This window comes from Trichosurus vulpecula, chromosome 7 (assembly GCF_011100635.1).
Source record: "Trichosurus vulpecula isolate mTriVul1 chromosome 7, mTriVul1.pri, whole genome shotgun sequence".
Classification (NCBI taxonomy): Eukaryota; Metazoa; Chordata; class Mammalia; order Diprotodontia; family Phalangeridae; genus Trichosurus; species Trichosurus vulpecula.
In genome coordinates this window covers 249,216,255-249,235,695 of record NC_050579.1, presented here as the reverse complement: position 1 = coordinate 249,235,695, position 19,441 = coordinate 249,216,255, and the positions used below count along the sequence as shown (strand labels likewise).

The 19,441-nt window shown below is 38.8% G+C and overlaps 1 protein-coding gene across 1 annotated transcript in view; it reads right to left on the bottom strand.

The window, feature by feature from the left end:
• KIF6 (kinesin family member 6) overlaps positions 1-19,441 on the bottom strand; it is a 493,781-nt gene that overhangs the window by 125,049 nt on the left and 349,291 nt on the right. The window contains exon 14 of the mRNA XM_036767567.1: positions 10,432-10,540. Within this exon, the coding sequence (XP_036623462.1) occupies positions 10,432-10,540 (109 nt within the window). The remainder of the gene's footprint in view (positions 1-10,431; positions 10,541-19,441) is intronic.

Sequence of the window (19,441 nt, the reverse complement as noted above, 5' to 3'; positions counted from 1 at the left end):
CAGATTCCAACTCATGAAGATGAGTGCTTTCTGCTGTACCCTCTAGCTACTCTTTTAGTCAAATAGAGCTCTGTTTTCCTATCTCCCATGGGAGATTGTGTATCAATCTCTCTTATCCATAGCTTTCCTTTAAAGTATATATTAGATTTGAAAGAGTAGTTCCAACATTGATCTCCTTGCCTATGTGCCCTTCTGAACTTCCTTCTCCTCTCTTGTGTGTATTTTTTAAACGTTTCATTTTTGTTGTTTTGGTATCCCTATCACTGATCACCTCTAAAATAAAAGACTTCACTTGCAGCAATGAAGTTATACCAAATAAATCTCTATATTGGTCACCTCTGAAAATGCGCCTCTCATTCTACAGACTCTCTGGTCTGCTCCCTCACTGCAAAGACATGCTAAGCACGATTCTTCATCAGTCTTCTTCATTTGATTGGTCATTGGATTAGTCAGAGTTTTTCTCACTTATTTTCCTTTACATTGTTGTACTCATCGAATAAATTGTTCTGCTACTGCCTACTTCACTTTGAATCAGTTCATACAAGTTTTCCCAGGTTTCTCTGAAACCATATCTTTCAGCATTTCTTACAACAAAACAGTATCCCAGTACATTCATATGCCATAATGTATTCAGCTGTTCCCCAGTTGATGGTCCCTCCCTAAATTTCCAGTTCTTTTCTATAACAAAAAGTGCTGCTATAAATATTTTGTACATGTGGGTCCTTTCCCTCTGTTTCTGTTCTTTTTGGTATTTGCTCAATGGTGGTATCACGGAGTCCAAAGGTAGATACAGTTAGTTACATTATGGGCATAGTTTCAAATTGTTTCTCAGAATGACTGGATCAAATCATAGCTCAGCCAATAGTGCTGGTCCTCCCATAGGCCCTCTCCAACAGCTGTCATTTTCCTTTTCAGTCATCTTTGACAGTTTTCTCTTATTATTATTGTTTGTAATTTGGAGTATTTTCCTATGTTGTTGATAACTTACTTTTCTTCTTTTGAGAACTACCTGTTCATATTCTTTGGCCGTGTCTATTTGGTAGTGGCTTTTATTTTCATATATTTGTATCAATTTGCTAGCCAGCTTGGTAATTAGTCCTTTATCACAGAAATTTTCTACAATGGGTATTTTCTTCCTTTTTCCTTTCTAATTACAATTTCCTTATATTTGCATGGGTAAAAACTCTTCAATTTTATGCAATCGAAATTGACCATTTCATCTACTGTGGCCCTTTTTATGCCTTGTTTGGTCAAGAACACTTTTTATTGTTATGAAATGTATATTCTTCCCTTATCTTCCAATTTGTTTATGATATAACCTTTTATATTTAGCTTTCAATTTGGATCTCATTGTGGTGTATGATGGGCAATGTTGGTCTCAATCTAATTTGTCCCAGATTGCTTCCCAGCTTTCCTAGCAATTTTTGTCAAATAGTGATTCTTTAACCCAGTAGTTAAAGTCCTTTGGTTTATTGAGTCCTATGCCAATGTTTAATTGCTTCTGTTCTTAATTGCTTGTTCCATGATCAACTTTTCTGTTTCCTTAACCAGTACCAAATAGTTGTGATACATATTATTTTTAGTATTGTTTGAGATCTTGTACTAGTAGTCCCTCTGCTTTCCCACTTTAAAAAATTATTTTCCTTGTGATTCTTGACCTTTTGTTCTTCCAGACAAATTATATTATTTTTTGTAGTTTTACAAAGTAATTTTTTATTAGTACGATTGGTATGGTACTGAATCTGTCCATTACTTTATGTGCTATTATAATTTTTATTATATTAGCAGGGTCCAACTATGAACTCTTCAATTTAATTATAATTTTTTAATTTTTGCCAGTCTTTATGTTTTGTAGTTCTACTCATACTATTCCTATGTGTGTCCTGATAAATGGAGTGAAAGATACTTTTATACAATCTGTAGTTATTTTGAAAGGAATTTCTTTTTCTATCTGTTCTTGTTGGGATTTGTGGATATTATATAGAAAAACTAATGCTTTTTTGGGAGGGTTACTTTAGATCCTAATGCTTTATTGAAACTATTAATTATTTGTATTTTTGTAGTTGAATCTTCAGGGTTCTCTAAGTAAACTTATCGTATCATCTGCAAAATGTAGCTATTCTGTTTCCTTTTTTGCTTATGTTTATTCCAGTAATTTATTTTCTTGTCTTATTTTTATATAGGTAGCACTTCTAGAACTATACCAGACAACAGTGGTGGCAGTGGACACCCTGCTTTATCTCTGATTTTATTAGAAAGGCCCATAGTGTCTCCCCTTTGCAGCTAATGCTAGCTACTGGTTATTAACAAGTAATATTTATTGCAGAGGTAGCATAGCATAGCATACTGGGATAGAAAGCTGCCTTATAGATCTGGATGTAAGCACTGACTCTACCACATACTGGATCTGTGATTCGAGGTCAGTCACTTAATTTCTAAGTGTTCTAGGCAACTCTCTAAGACTATAAATTGCAGAGAAAGTGTCATCTTGAATTGGTAGAGGTAATTTTCTCACCTGGGAGATTACAATATCAATGAGTTTACAGGCCCAGTCCTTATCCTTATCTGTTATTTACAACACTGAAGAATGTTTCTATGCTTTTGACAAAAAAAGGATATCAAAAACTTTTTTTCTACACCTACTGATAGAATCATGATTTTTATTGTTTTGTTATTAATACAGTATATTATTTTTATGGTTTTCCTGTTATTAATTAATCCTCTCTGCCCCCTCCCTCAGGTCATTCCTAGAATACAATACAATACAATATAATCTGATCACGTTACATTTAGTACATTTGTACATTTACAATACATCTTGCTGTATTTAATATTTTTGCATCAATAGTCATTAGGAAGTTTTGATCTATAGTTTTCTTTCTCTATTTCATCTCTCCCTAGTTTAAGTATTAGAACCATACTTATCTCATAAAGTGAATTTAGATCCATTCTTTTCTGATTTTTCCACATAATTTTCATAAAATTAGGATTGCTTGTTCTTTACATGTTTGATAGAAGCCACTTAGAAACCTATCTGGTTCAGGGCTCTTTCTTTGGGATTCCTTTATGGCTTGTTTATTTTTTTTTCTGAGAGTCATTATTTGATTCTCTCATTCTTGTTTTCTTAATCTGAGTATTTCATATTTTTAAAGCATTTATCCATTTCATTCAAATTATCAGTTTTGTTGCTATAGAATTGGACAAAATAATTTTTAAGAATTTATTTTATTTACTCATGTGTTGTGGATTCTATATTTTATTTTTTATATTGGCAGATTAGTTTTTCTCTTCTTTAAAGAAATTAGATTCTACTTAACTAGTTTTTTTTAAAACCAGCCTCTAGATTAATTTTCTTTTACTAGTTTTGCAGATTCTACTTTACTAGTTTCTTTTTTAACCAGTCCTTAGTTTTATGAATTCATTTTTTTAAAAATTTAGTTAATTTCTTTTTTGGTTTTCAGTATTTCTGAGTTTTATTGGAATTTTTTTATTTCTTGCTTTTCTAGGTGTTTTTTTGTTTGTATTTTTTTTAGTTATATGCCCAATTCACTGATCTGTTCTTTTTCTTCTTTGCTGATGAAAGTGTTTGGAGGTATAATTTTTCCTCTAAGGACTGCTTCAACTTTCTTCCAAAAGTTTTGGTATATTTTCTCGTTGCCATCATTTTTTGGACAAAATTATTTATTTTTTTCTATGATTTGTTCTTTGACCCACAAATCTTTTTAGGGTTAAATTATTTAGTGTCCATTTAAGTTTTAATCCTTCCTTCAAATGACCTTTATGGATTATAGTTTTGGTTGCACTGTGGTCAGTAGAGGAAATGTTTAATATTCCTGTATCTGTTTGATTTTGTGCCCTAGCATATGGACAATTTTTGTAAAAGTTCCACACCTCACTTGGAAATAAGCATATTCTTTTCTATTCCCATTCATAGGATTATAGGTCTAGAACTGAAAGGGACCTTTGAAACCAGCTAATACAATACCCTCATTTTATAGGTCAGAAAATAGTCCCAGGGAGATTAAGCAATTTGCCTAATGTCACAGAGATAGTATGCATCAGAGGTAGGATTTAAACCCACATCATCTAAACACAAAGCCAGTGCTTTTTCAGTAATCTCCAGCGAACTATCCTGCCTACTTTTTCTAAAATTCTATTCAGGGCCTTAATTTCTTTGTTTATCTCTTCATTAGATTTGCTTAGATCTGAATGAGGCACATATCGGTCTGCAACTATTATGATTTTGCTATCTATTTTTTCCATAATTTGGCTGAATTTTACATTAGGTATTCGGATGCTGTGACATTCAGTGCATGTAAATATTGATATCACTTCATTATTTCTGATACATTGATGAGCATAATGTAGTTTCTCTGCTTAAAACTTTTTAACCTTGTTCTGTTTTTACTATATCCTTATTTGAGATCATGATTGCCACCCTTTTTTATTCACTTGAGGCATGATAAAGTCTGTTCTACCCACTCACTTGAACGATTCATGAATATTTATACTTTATGTGTTTTTCCTACAAGCAACATATTGTTGGATTTTGCTTTCTAAACAATCCCATTAGACTCTTTTGTTTTATGCACAAGTTCATCCTATTCATTCTCATGGTTATGATTGTTAATTGTGAATTTCCTTCCATAACACCTTCTTATTTTTTTTCCTTTCTTTTCCCCATCCTCCTCTTTGAAAATTAGAAGGGAATCGAAAAAGAGAAGAAATCTGTTTAACACTATTAGTCTATGATTAGTTATTCTTCCTCTTCCCCTCACTGATCCCAGATAGCAATTTCCAGTTTTTGCATTTAATCTCTGCTTTATGATCCACCTTCTGAAGCTAAAGTTTGTTTTGATTGTGACTATTATCTCCCTGACTTGGACATTCTCCCCTTTATCAGTCCTGCTCATTTTTCTGTTGCATTTCATGCATTTCTACACAAAAAATATTGTGCGTGTGTCCAAATAAAAGTACATTTCATAAGATTCCTGGTCCTTGCACACCTTTCTCCATTTCTGTACAGTCTTGTAGTGCATACCAATCATACAAAATTGTAAGTACCTCCCCTTTTCTCCTCATTTCTTCCTTAGTGTATGTTTTTCCCTCTCATTTCTTTCCTCTCTTAAAACCAATAAAATAGAACAAAACCACACTCAGTCTTACTTAACTCCTTCTGTGACCCTTGAGAACAGTATGATTCTGAAGGGACATTTGGAACTTCTCCACCTATTAAAATGTAAGCACCATATCGTCATTTAGGTGTCTGAAATTTCCGAAGTGTACTTGTTTTCTGTGTTAACACGTCAAGATTTCTACTCAACTCTGGTCTTTTCATTATAAAGGACGGAAAGTTATCTACTATGTTGTTTATTTTCCGTCTATAGAATTACATTCAGTTTTCAGGTCATATTCTTTATTGTAAGCCTCTGTCTTTTAGTCTTTTGGAATGTCATATTCCCAGATTATCTCTCCTGTGTACTAATTGCAACATAGCCTTTTGTGATCCTCTCTGTGCTCCCTTGGTACTTGAACTCTTTCTGGCTGCTTGAAATATTTTTTTCTTTGACTTGGAAGCTCTGGATTTTAGCTATGACATTCCTGGGTGTTTTCTTTCAGTTTGGGGTTACTTTCATGAGATTACTAATACCTTCTTTCTATTTTTACTTGTCCCTTTTGTTCTAAAAGATTTGGGAAATTATCTTTTGGTTTCTTGAAATATGGTACCCAGTTTCATTTGGTCATGCATTTCAGGATGTCAATGACTGTTAAATTATGTCTCCTCAAATTGTGTTCTAGAATGGCTGTTTTTGATAGAAGATAGCTTGCATTTTCTTCTACTTTTAAAATCTTTTAACTTTGTTCTAATATTTTTGTTGTCTCATGTAGTCACTGCGTTCTGATTGCTTCATTCTATTCTTTCATGGTGTCTACTACTTGGGTAAGGTTTTAAATCTTCAATCCTTTATTTATTCCATTTCCATTTTCCCCTCATGAGCTCTAATTTCACTTTTAATTTTACTCTTTATTTCTTGCTTCATTTCATCCAATTATTGCTGTGGCCATTTTTTTTTTCTCCGAGCATCTGTCCCTACTTGCTGTGAAGTTATTCACTTCTTCTGGACTTACCTCTTGGGGTTCTCTTAACTTATAGTATTTTTTCATTGTGTTCAGTTTTTTCTTTTATTTACTAATTTTTTTTCTTCTCTGAGTTTTTAGACTGAGACTTTTTGTAGGGCCAGGTTCCATTCCCTCTAGAACTCCTTGATCGGCTGGGCAGGGCCTATTTGGTCCTGTCCCCTTTATAGTCTGGATGCCACTTCTACTGTTACTATAAGCTGGGTTGGCTAGGACTAAGCTCCATTCTCTTCTTCAGTCCTGTTTTCTGGCTCAGTCTTGTGATGATGCACTGCAGACCTTAACCTATCTCTTCCTTTTTCTCCTTGCAAACTCCCTAATCAGGAGTTAGCTCTGTCTCCTGCTATGGTCTTGATAAGACCCAGTCAGAGGCTTGCAATCACCCTGGATTCAGGCCTCTTGCAAGGCTCACTAGTGTGGGTGCTCAGGCACTGAGTTGACCTTGTCTCCTGCTGTGGCCCCTAGTGCTCTGAAGAGTTCCCATATGGGTCCTGACTCCTTGCACAGTAACCCATGGTGGCAGGATCTGTCCCTTGCTGCTTTTCTGACAGGCCAGGCCTGGGATCATTTATTTCTCCCACTACTCACAAACGTCAGACTTGAGCTGACTTCCTAAGAGTTCCTCTTCTTCTGGACTCTGCTACTCCTAGCATTCTTTTTTTGAGATTCTGGACTGGAGGAGTTTTCTTGTGCTTTTCTGCGGTTTTCCTTACCCTTTCTCCATCTAGGGTCTCTTTCAGATATTTGCTACCTTTTGGGTTGGCAAGCTGGGAACTTCTACAAACTCTCATGCTGCTATCTTACTTAACTGGAAGTTATAAGCCTTAAAGTATTCTACAAATGTTAGCTATTAACTCAATAAACATTTATTAAGCCCCTACTGTGTTCCAGGCACTGTGCTAAGTAAGCACTGGGGATACAAAAAGGGGCAATAGATAGTCCCTGACCTCAAGGAGTCTACAATCTAATGGGGTAGGGGAGACAATATGCAAAAAAGTATACAAAGCAAGCTATATACAGGATAAACAGGAAATACTTAATGGAGGGAAGGCACTGGAATTCAGAGGGACTGAGAAGTCTTCTTATAGAAAGCAGTATTTTAGTTGGAACTTGAAAGAAGCCAGGGAAGTCAACAGTCAGAGTGGAGGAGGGAGAACATTCCAGGCATGGGGGATGGCCAGAGAGAATGCCAGAGTCGAGATAGAATGTCTTGTTTGTGGAACAGATAGGAGGCCAGTGTCACTAGATCAAAGAGTACAATTTTACTATTATTGTTATAATAAAGAGGCATTGTTAGTTAATGGGCAAATGGGTAGCCTTGTTCTGGAAGACTGAGTTTAAGATCTACTACTGGTACAGACTTGCTGTGTGACCATGGACAAGACACTTAATCTTTCAGTGGTATAGATAGTTCTCTAAAACTACAGCTTACTGAGGCATTCCTGATCTGCATAGAATGGAAGAAGTTCCCATCTTGCTCACAATAATGAAATTACAGGTCCATATATCTCCCACCAATGTTATAGTTATTCTGGCAGAATGGGTGGATGAGAACAATTTGTTTCAATGGCCACGAAGGTGGCATTGTGGGGCACTTTGAACTTTGTCAGACATCAAAGACACCAACGTCATCCACAGCATCCTGGGTCATCACCGCTCATCTTTGACTTTCGTCCTACGGTAGACTTCGATGACGCTGGAAGAGAGAGTGAGGGTACAACTGTTGTGCAACTCTTCCTCACTTAAATCCAACTCATGGGCAAGTCCAGACATCATTGGTCCTCTTCAAAAAGCAGGATGAATAACAATTATTCTCATTATGGTCTCTTAGATATCTCCTTGTCAGAGATCTAGAATGACAGTCAATTCTTTCCATTCCCCACCTTCCCTCTCTATGCAATACTGGCTATAAAGACTGATGACAACAAATGAGATGCATGATATCAGAGTCTTCATGATAATCTTGTGGGCAGGCATGAGAGAAGCAACTGGTCAGGCCTCACCTCACTTATCCAAACCACACTTCCTGACCTCTGCCTTAATCTTTTGCTGCTTTCCAGATCACTTTTGGAGACCTGACACTATAATCCTTCCTGAATCAAACGTACTTAGGTCCTGACTCTATATCCTGCCTGTATTTAAACTTTCCAAGTCAGATTTAATGGCATAAAGTCTGAAAAAGGAGAGGTAACCTTTATTCAAACTCTCTTCCACTTTCTTACTGATTGATCAAAGCTTATACAGCTTAGTGTCTACCATGGTAAATTAGCATAAGAAAATTTGAACAGCTATATTAAACACTCTATAGTCATCATTTCCTACTGTCACTATAAAATACCCCTGATTAAAAAGAACAAAATGAAAATGTAGATGAACCATAAGGAAGGGCTGAGTGGTAGAGAGCTGATCAGAAGAATATGATTAACTTGATGAAGGTATAGGGAAGGCATCTCCCTGTGGAGGCTATGGATATGCCAATTAAAACTTTCGTTAAAAGGACTGAGGGCATCTGTGCCTAGGGGCTTGCCAACCTTTTCCCGTCTCATTGAGGATGAATGATTGCCTCTTATTGCGGGCCAAAGTCATGCCTTTTTACTGGAGACATTGAGGGAGAAAGAATAGTTAGAAAGGAGATTTGGACAGAGAGGTTAAAGAGACAGAACTATGCAAAGTTAAGAGTAGAACTGAACCCTGGCGTGTGACTCTTCCTGACCTTCTCAGGGGAGCCATTAATGGTAGCCACAGGAAGGCAAGAACTGAGACAGAGGCATGTTACAATTGCATTTGTTCTTGTCTATGTGCCCTGAGAGGTGGCTAAAAGAGGCTGGGGTAGGCCCACTTAACCACATGGCTCTAGGAGGACATGGAGCCACATGAACTAGTCTCTTAGATATAGAAGGGGGCTCCTGAATTCCAGTTTTCTAGAGAGAAAAGGGGGGATAGATGTGCCTTGAAATCAACATCCTCTTGCAAAGAAGATCCTGGGACTCAGATTTCTTGAAAGAAAAAGGAATCCTGGTATAGCATTATCCTCTTAAAGGATTTGAGCATGTGGCTTCAGAACTGGATGAGAACCAAGGGACAAGGCCATGATATGATGAAAAATCTGGAAGTTGCTTACTGTTACTACCATGAGTCATTTAGATAATACAGGTCTCTTGGGAAATGAGATTGCCTCTCTAGCAACCCCACATTCATTCTCTTTTGAAGGGGAGTTCAAACCTTGAGGGTAATATTGTAAGGGTAGAGGCCTATGTAGGTAGTGAAGGTCAGTCAGCAAAGAGTCAGCCACAATCAAAATGACTGAACAGCAACACAAATAGCTAGGAGTCTTTTTTTAATGCTATACAAACAAAAATCCTGTTCCCCAGCCTTAGTCTATAGCAGCCATAGATGTGTTAGAGAGAATGGACGAGAAAGTACAGATAGAAGTAGTCTATTCTCACTACTACAGAAACAACTAAAAATCCATTTACTATTCATGACGATGGTAGTTAGAAATCATCTTAACGTATATACCTATTGCATTTCACATATATAAATTTCTCTCTGGTGTGCACAGATATTTATTTAGAAATGAAAGCATTTCCTCTGACTCTCCTGGCTTAAGTATTTATAACTATGTAATATTTAATAACTGAATAATTCACAGTAACATAAATAAAAGGGAATGCTACTCCCATGAAGAAATAGATGCAGTGTGCCATCATACTAGGTTCACAATTTCCAGAACACAAAAGTTTTCATGGACAGCAAACTCACAAGAGCCCACAAATGTGACAGGGTAGCCCCAAAACTGAATGTGATCTCAGGCCATCTCATTACATACTCCCAAAATAAGGGAGGTGACAGTTCCATTGTACTCTGCCTGTGTTAAATCATATCCGAAATATTCTGTCTAGGTGTAGTTACCACATCTTAGGATGGGCATCTGACAAGCTGGCGTGCATGCCCTTGAGGACAGGTAGAGGGGAGTGGGAATGCCCTCTACTATGGGGTAAGCAGATAGAAAAGCAGAACTGCATGTTAACAGGACCGGGGACCTCAATTACCTTACAATTTTATCGAGGGAGATAAAGATTAGACATATGGAATTACTACAGAGCAGTTTGAGATAATATTATTATGTTAAATTGAAACACTACATTATTCCTTCTCCTAGGTGGGCTGTGCAGACCAGGCAAAACACAATCTTACATTTCCTTCTACCAGGAATGTCCAGGTCCAAAAGGAGAAATGATGATTTGCAGAGCTAGTCTTTTTTTTTTTTTTTTTTTGCAGAGCTAGTCTTACCTCTGCCTTAAGATCTGTTTGTTGTCTTCAATCGTAACACTATCAGCATGATCCTGCTTGAAGATTTCAAAAGCCTCCTGCCGTCCCAGCGACATCTCTTCACTCTTTCCTGTTTGGGGAAACATCAACATCTCTTTAGCCCCAGGAAGAGAATCACACTTTTCTGGCAATTCAGGACAAACTCTGAAGCAGCTAGTGGTTCTGAGATACCTGTAGTCATAAGGCTCCATACCAAACTTGGGGTTCCTGGATCCTTCTAGCCAAACACAGGCCCAGGTGTAGAACCTACTTTCGTGGGCACAGAATATATAGCTAGGATGGCTTCTTGAGAATGAGGGCTGTTCAATTTCTGTTGTATCCCCAGCATTTAGTCCCGTGCCTGGCACTGTAAATGTTTCTTGATTGATCTTCTGTACCCACTAGATTTTTATTTGTTCTTGAGTTTGCTAGTTTTGGGAAAGAATATCTGGTTAAAGGAAACAATATGCAATATGACTATAACAAAAACAAAATTTTAAGCATTAGATAGCAGGAAATATCTAAAAACCATGTTTTTGTTTCATTTTAGTGCTACATCTTGCTTCATCCCTCCCCCTCATTTTCCTTTCATGTCCCAGTCCTGGTTTCCTATTACTTTCCCTGTACATTTCCAGGTAAATAGTAGGAAACAAATGATCACTAAAAGAGAAATTTGAGTGGGAGACTAAATAAGTAAAATTTCTTAAATACCTATTATGGGCTAGGCACTGTGTTAAGTGCTTGGAATACAAATACAAAAAAAGTAAAACATTCTTGCCTTTGAGCTCACAATATAATGGGGGAAGCCAAAAAGGGGAACTGGGAGGGAAAGGAAAAGGCACCCTGTGCAGATTCATGATGGAGTCTGATCCCAAGGAGTGCAGCTGGGCGGGAAATGAAGAGATGGTGGGCCTGTGAACACCCTTTAAATGGAGTCTTTGAGAGGAGTTCTTTGCTCCATCCTTCAGTCCTCTAGTCAGAGGGAAACTGAAGGAACTGATGAGTTGTTGAGTAGCAACATTGATGCAATCTCACAGGATGATGAGTTTCCTAATGAGGAGGCTTCTCTGGGCATGCAGAGTCTGGTCCAAAGGAATGCAGCCGGGTGATGAGAGAAATATTATTTCTCTCATATGTAATAACTAGTTACTGAATTAGGACCAATGTTTTTCTTCTTTTCTACTTACACACCCAGAAATCAACCAGTGGGGGAAGTCTTGGGCAAAGACTTTAACCAGGCTAAGATCTAGTCAAAGACAATAAAGAAATTCTAAGTTTAAGCAAGTGGGTGGATTCCTGTTCATTGTACTTACTCAGGTCTGGGAAATGTAGATTCTTCTTTTTGTCAGTGATATGGAAATAGATAAATCTCTTTGACTAAGATTTGGGTGCTCAGTACCACATACTCCAAGACTTTCATTTGAATAAACCCACCTCTCCTTATGATATTAATTCTCTCATTAATTGTTAACCAATCAGAGTTGATTGCCACCCTCAGGAACCCCTACTCTTCCAAAGGCATATAAACTGTGAGCCCACTGCCATGAGTCATCTTGGGTCGAAGAGAGATGGCCAAATGACCATTGCTTTTATTCATAAAATGTTAGCATTATTAATAAAATGATTAATTATTCAGAAACTGTGTCTCCCAAACTTTTTGAATGTCACAGTGAGAAATGAGGCTGAGTTTAGCCCTTTCTTCAGGAATAAGACATACAAGAGCTCCAGGACTCTAACTGCAGTATTTTAAAGAGCTTCAGGCCAATATAGAGTTAAGGGAATTCTGACAATTGCGTGAAATATTTAAATTTGTGTGTCCTCATCAGTCCGCATCAATGTATACCGCGACTATTGAAATAGCCATCTGGTTGGTCTCTCTGCCACAAGTCTCTACCCACGCCAGTCCATCCATTAGTCAGCTGCCAAAGGGGCATTCCCAAAGCCCAGCTCTGACCAAGTTACTACTCAATAGATTCCAGTGATTATCACCTCCAAGATCAAACATGAAGTTTGGTATTCACAGCCCTTCATAACCATACTCCCCTCTCCTTTTCCAGTTTTGTGATTCAGGAACACAAGCCTCCTTGCTGTTCCTCACAGAAGACACTCCACCACTGGCCATTTTCATAAGCTGTCCCCGTGTTTGGAATTCTCTCTGTCCTCATCTCCCTGGCTTCCTTCAAGTACAGGCTATAATTCCACCTTCTTTAAGAAGTCTTTCTAATCCCCCTTTGATGCCGAGGCCATTGATTATCTCCAGTTTATCACGTGTATATATATATATATATACATACATACATACATATATGTGTATACACACACACGTATATATATACACATATACATATATACACATACATATACATACATACATATATATGTATAGCTTATTTGTACAAAGTTGTTCACATGCTATCTCCCCTATTAGACTATGAGCTCTTTGAGAGAAGGGATTGTCTTTTGCCTTTCCTTGAATCCCCACCTTTTAGTAAAGTGCCTGGCAAACAGTAGGCACTTAATAAATGTTTATTGGCTGACTGGACCCCCGAGGATGTTCCCATTGTCTTTAGCAATATCTATATCCTCTCCCATGGAGAAAGCCAGTCCTTGTGAGTGACAGGTTAAAGACTATAGCTAGAGTTGTATTCAGCAGTAGATCTTGTCCTGACTACCTGTGGGAGGGGGAATCAAGGGCCAACTGTAATTGGTGACACTCTGGGATTCCACGAAGCAGCTTTCAAAAAAAACAACATTTATTTTGCCCCTCCGCTGGAAAAAAAAAAGACATTCCCTCACATCATGTCTGCCTCTGGGTAAGACAGCTGAATGTGCTCAGCTGACAACAATTTAATGATTATCATTGATAAAAATAGCACCATGAAGAACGTCTGAATGGTGAAACACACAAAGACACTCCACCCTCTTTCAATGAGAAGCAAACAGACAATGATTAGTATAGTCTTCACATCTGTACCACATATTCAAGGAGGGGGTGAACATGAAGAAGGGTTTTTGTAAGAATTGAAAGAATAGACAGAGAATAGGCAGAGAAACACAGAATAGCTGGGGTTTTAGGAGTACTTAATTCACTGACCACTTTAGACCTGACTCTACATAGCTCATCAGATCAACTCTACTACCCATCACCATTCCCTCTCCCAAGAATTAGGAGACCAATTCCTTTTTCCAGTGTGTATCTTGCCTACTTAAACAATGTACATTTTACTGCCTAAAGTAGTAGATGGAAGGAATAGCTCCCTCCACAATAGGAGGTGGAAAGAAAAGCTTCCTCTAGGAGGGCCTTGGGAAAGAGGAGAGATCCTATGAAATCAGGTTGGAACCTAGGTGAGGGGTCACCAAATCACTTCCCACAGTCACAAAGGAGATGACAACATGGAGAAGGCTGGTCAGATGTTTCTTTACTGGAGTCCTCCTGCATTATGGGATTGGTGTCCTTTATGAATTATTTGAACTTAAGTGTGTGTCTTGAAGTGTCTTGTGTGGGCACTTGGCTTTGGAAAGGCATTTCTAAGACTCCTCAATCCATATGCTACTGAATCAATTAAAAAAATTAGTCAACAAATTATAAGCACAATATGATCTGGTATTCTCTGGAATTTTCAGTCAATTCTGTGACTCTAAGGAAGTAGTCTGTTGTAGAGTATCATTTGCAAAAGTCTGTCTATTTCCTTCTTCCTACCTTTATAAAAGATGTCCTCAATATATGTGGAGGTTACATAAAAACTGTGTAGAAATGGGAATGTAGGCATATGGGTTAGTGATTATTGATGCCATCTTGATCCTCCATTTTGGAAATCCTGACACCCAAAATTATTTCCGCAATTATTTTGGTATTTTTGCCTTTTCCAGATAGCATGAAAATCAACCCTCTGTGTCCAGATCTGGTCCAGCCGCTTTGTGTTTGTTTAGTGTTATTTCCACTGCCTCACGTAACACGATGGGAACTGTGAGTTTAGTTTGAATGTGGCAATGTTCTCTCACATACTGCTAGCTTGTGTATTGTCAGCTGTGACCACAGCTAGCCCAAGGGTCCTTAAGTTAGTTGAGTACTGGAAAGGTTGGGGAAAGAAACTGGTTTTGTCTTTAGTCCTCTTCTCTTCTGGTCTTACAGCCTTCCTAGGCAACTACATTCATATTTAGAGCTTCAAGTCTTACAGTCACACATGGAAAACCTCTTTCTGGATATACTGTCAAACTAAAACTCAATAGGTTTGAAACTAGTTTTCTTTCATCTCCAAACTTGCTCCTCTTCCTGATTTCTCTTCTTTTCTCGATGGAACCACCAGTAACATTTACCTGTGATCGAAAGGTTGATATCATTTTGATCCTTCCTTCTACCTTACCTTCCACACCCAATCAGTTGTCAGACCCTGTGAGCTCCACCAGGTCTTTCACATATGTCCCCTCTTTTTTTTATCCTTACTGCCATGGCCTCTATTGAGACCCTCATCACCTCCTGTTTGGCCCAGCCTCTAACTAGTTTCCTCACCTCTCAACCTCCTCCAATCCACTGTACATGTGATTTTTGTCTCTGTATCTAATCATGATGCATCCTTTATTTATAGCCCTTAAATGACTGCTTATAGATCACCAGATAAAGGCAAAACTCCTTAGCTGCTAAATTATGAGAATTCAAGGCCCTACATCATCTGGGGTCACCCCTACCTTTCCAACTTTATTTGGAATGAAAACCTCTATTGTGTTAATAGGCAATGTACTATGTGCTGGGCTAAAAAAGATGACAATCCCTAGGAGGGAAGCAGAAAATTGGGAGAAAATCTTTATAACCAATGTCTCTGATAAAGGCCTCATATCTAAAATATACAGGGAACTGAGCCAAATTTATAGGAACAAAGGCCATTCTCCAATTGAGAAATGGTCAAAGGATATGAACAGGCAGTTTTCAGAGGAAGAAATTAAAAATATCTATAGGCATATGAAAAATGCTCTAAATCACTATTAATGAGAGAAATGCAAATCAAAACAATTCTTAGGTACATCTCTCCTGTCAGATTGGCTAACATAACAAAACAGGAAAATGATAAATGCTGGAGAGGATGTGGGAAAATTGGAACATTAATACATTGTTTGTGGAGTTGTGAACAGATCCAGCCATTATGGAGAGCAACTTGGAACTATGTCCAAAGGGCTATAAAAATGTGCATACCCTTTGACCCAGCAATACCACTCCTAGGGCTATATCCCAAAGAGATCGCACAAGTGGGAAACGGATCTGTATGTACAAAAATATTTATAGCAGCTCTTTTTGTCGTGGCAAAGAATTGCAAATCAAGGGGATGCCCATCAAGTGGGGAATGGCTGAACAAGGTGTGGTATATGAATGTAATGGAATACTATTGTGCTATAAGAAATGGAGAAGATATGGACTTCATAATAACCTGGAAAGAGCTACATGATCTGATGCTGAGTGAGAGGAGCAGAACCAGGAGGAGATTTGACACAACCACAGACATATTGATTCTATGATGACTAACTTTGATAGACTTGGCTGTCATCAGCAATCCAAGGCTCGAAGACAGCTCCAAAGAACTCATGGTGGAAAAAGCTAGCTACATCCAGAGAAAGAACTGTGGCATCTGAATGCAGATTGAGGCAAACTATTTGCTCTTTTTTTTCTCTTCTTTTTTGGTTTTGTTTCTTCTTTCTCATGATTCATTCCATTGGTCATAATTTTTCTTTGCAACTTGACTATTGTGCAAATAAGTTTAATGCCAAGGTTTATATATAATCTATGTTGGACTGTATGCCATCTTGGGGCGGGGGGAAGGGAGGGAAGGGAAGAAAACTTGAAACTCAAGAACATGTAGAACTAAGTGTTGTAAACTAAAAATAAAAAATCTAATTAAAAAAAAGATGACAATCCCTGCCCTCAAAGAACTTATATTTTCATGGGGGGGAGACAACACATACAGGGGAGTGGATATGAGGGAAGGTTATTTTGGCCTGGAGAGTTCACAGAGAGGGGGTGAGTAGATCCACAGGGCAATCAATGGATATGAACATTTGGTTACTGGGTAGAGAGCAAAAGGGGGGGAGCCATGGATAAGGGCAGAGCAGATGGCAAGAATAAATGAAAAATCATTTGTTAGGTGCCTATTATGTGGCAAAACACTGCGCCAGTTAGAGTCCCTGTTTTTAAGGAGTTCACATTCTAATCATGGAGACAACACACACTGGAGGTTTCAACTGCATGTGAGATGGACATGGCCCAGTGGTCCTAGGATGTAGTATCAAAGCAGATGGTAATGTATCTTCTTCAGCATAATTTCCATTAGTTAAATAACATCCCATTTTTGATGTGGAACTATTTGATGGCATCAAGGGCTTTGGGAGTGAGAACATTCTTTTCTGGGTCTTCAGTAGTTGAGGCTGCCTAGGAGGTCAGAGGCAGTGACCCTTCCACAAAGATTGCTTCCATGAGCAATGGCTGCTGGGATAGGCTGGAAACATGACCAGGGGTTCGGGAGGAGGGGTCTGACTGTTCTTGGGGCTCTTGGGCTTACCTGCCTATTGGTGGCAGTTGATCAGCAGTTGGTGGTAGCAAGGACAGCGGGCCATCCATCAAAAGGATCTGTGCTCTGGATGACAAATGTGGGTCTAGGGCATATGGTATGAGTGAGATTTCTGGGCACAGGGTCTCCACCAGGTTCAGAGAGAAGGTATTGGTCAAGGCAGTGGTAGTAATTTGACCCATGATGCCTCCTTCTCTCAGGGTGCCTCAGTGCTTTTTCTAGGCTAAGCTGCCTTTTCCAGGAGTGGCAGTTGGTGTTGGTGGTGACAGATCCAATGGTAGATGGCTGTCAGGGGCAGTAGGGCCAGTGGCCTGGGGAATGCTTCTATTCCTAGGGCTCTAGGCCTTACCTTCTCATCAGTGGTAGTTGTTTGGTATTTGGGGTTGCTGGTGACTAGGATGGCAGGCCTCTTTGCCATAGGGTTTCCTCCCCTGGATGACAGCTGCTGGGGGGTGGGATAGAAGCAGACTTGATGATCGGAGGGCAACACTGATATTCCAGGGATCTTGGGTTTACCTGCCTGTTGTTGGCAGTTAGCTGGTGGTTAGAGGCAGGAGGTTGGTGGCAGGAGAGAGGACACCTTCTCCATAAGGGTTGGTTCTGTGAATAGTGGCTGAGGTGGCAGCCTAGAAGCAGGGCTATTAGTCTGAATGAAGCAGCTGTTACTGGGGGCTCTTGGACATGTGGTCCTGAGCTATTTCCACTAATGGAAAAAGCCTCACGGCAAGGATGGCTAGATAACATGTGAAACATGGAATAGTGGTTTGGGGACAGCTAGATAAAGTGGGAGAGGTAGTTTTGCACTGACTTCATCACAGTCAATATTGCTCAGTCACGGGGTAAGGGTTGCAAGGAATTGGGGACATAGATACTGGAGGCACGGTGTGGAGTGTACTGGTCCAGGTATGCTCCAGTTAAATTTAACTGGACAGGCAAAGCCAAGATGGTAGAGAAAAGGAAGGGACTCACCTGGACTTTAAATAACACCTCAAGATGAATTCTGGAGCAGCAGAACCCACAGTCCAGAGCAGGCAACTCCCAACCAAGAGAGCATCAGGCCCCATCTCAGCAAGCCAGCAGTTGGCTTTGGGGGCAACTGAATTGGCAGCAGTGGCTTCTAGAACTCCCAGTCCACAGATGGGAAGGGGGTCAGATAACTGGTTAGAAGGCAATTAGAGAGGTCTCTTTGTTGGCACTCAGTGCAGGACTCTGTTGCACTGCCCATGCAGATCTACAGTCATGGGTCACAGTCCTAACACGAAGAGGAGCACTAGCACACGAGAACTTGCAGCTTCAGGGGAGCAAGGGACCTTGGTCACAGGTCCAGGGTAGAAAAGAGTGTTGTGGTTGCTCACAGACCAGAGCACAGGCCAGAAGAGTAATAAACACACTTCTCCTTAGATCATACCACTTTGAAATAACTGAACACTTACAGATCCCCACCCCCAGAACTATCTCTGAAAATAGCTGCACAAAAACTCTAAAGCTTGGGACAGTGCCTTCTCCACTCCAAAAGCAGAGTCCAATTTTAACATAAAGTTAAAAGTCAAGAAGTAGGCTGGAAAATGAGTAAACAATAACTAAACCTGACCATAAAAAATTTATTATGAAGACAAGGAAGATTAAAACACAAACTCAGGAGAAGACAACAAAGTCAAAACTGCTATATCCAAAGAAAAATGTAAATTGCCCTCAGGCCCCAAAAGAATTCCTAGAAAAGATCAAAAAGGATTTTAAAAATCAAATAAGAGATGTGGAGGAAGAACTGGGAAAAGAAATGAGAGCGATGCAAGAAAATCAGTTTAAAAAAAGTCAACAGTTTGGTAAAGAAGACACCAACACATATGGAAAATAAGAACTTAAAAACCAGAATGGGCCAAATGGTTAAAAAAAGGGTACAAAAATCCATTGAAGAGAACTCCTTAAAAAGTAGAATTGGTCAAATGGAAAAGGAAGATCTCATGGAAGAAAATAATTCCTTAAAAATTAGAACTGGACAAGTGGAAGGTAATGACTTCCTGAGACATCAAGAAACAGTAAAACAAAATGAAAATAATGAAAAAGTAGAAGGAAATGTGAAATATCTCATTAGAAAAACAACAGACCTGGAAAATAGATCAAGGAGAGATAATTTAAGACTTACGGGGCTACCTGAAAGCCATGATCAAAAGATAAAAAAGATTATAGATATCATCTTTCAAGAAATTATCAAGGAAAAATGCCCTGATATTTTAGAACCAGAGGGTAAAATAGAAATAGAAAGAATATACTGATCACCTCACCTCCTGAAAGAAATATGAAAATGAAAACTCCCAGGAATGTTATAGACAAATTCCTGAGCTCCCAGATCAAGAGAAAACACTGCCAGGAGACAAAAAAAACCAATTCAAATATCATAGAGCCATACTCAGTTTAACACAAAACTTAGGAGCTCCTAC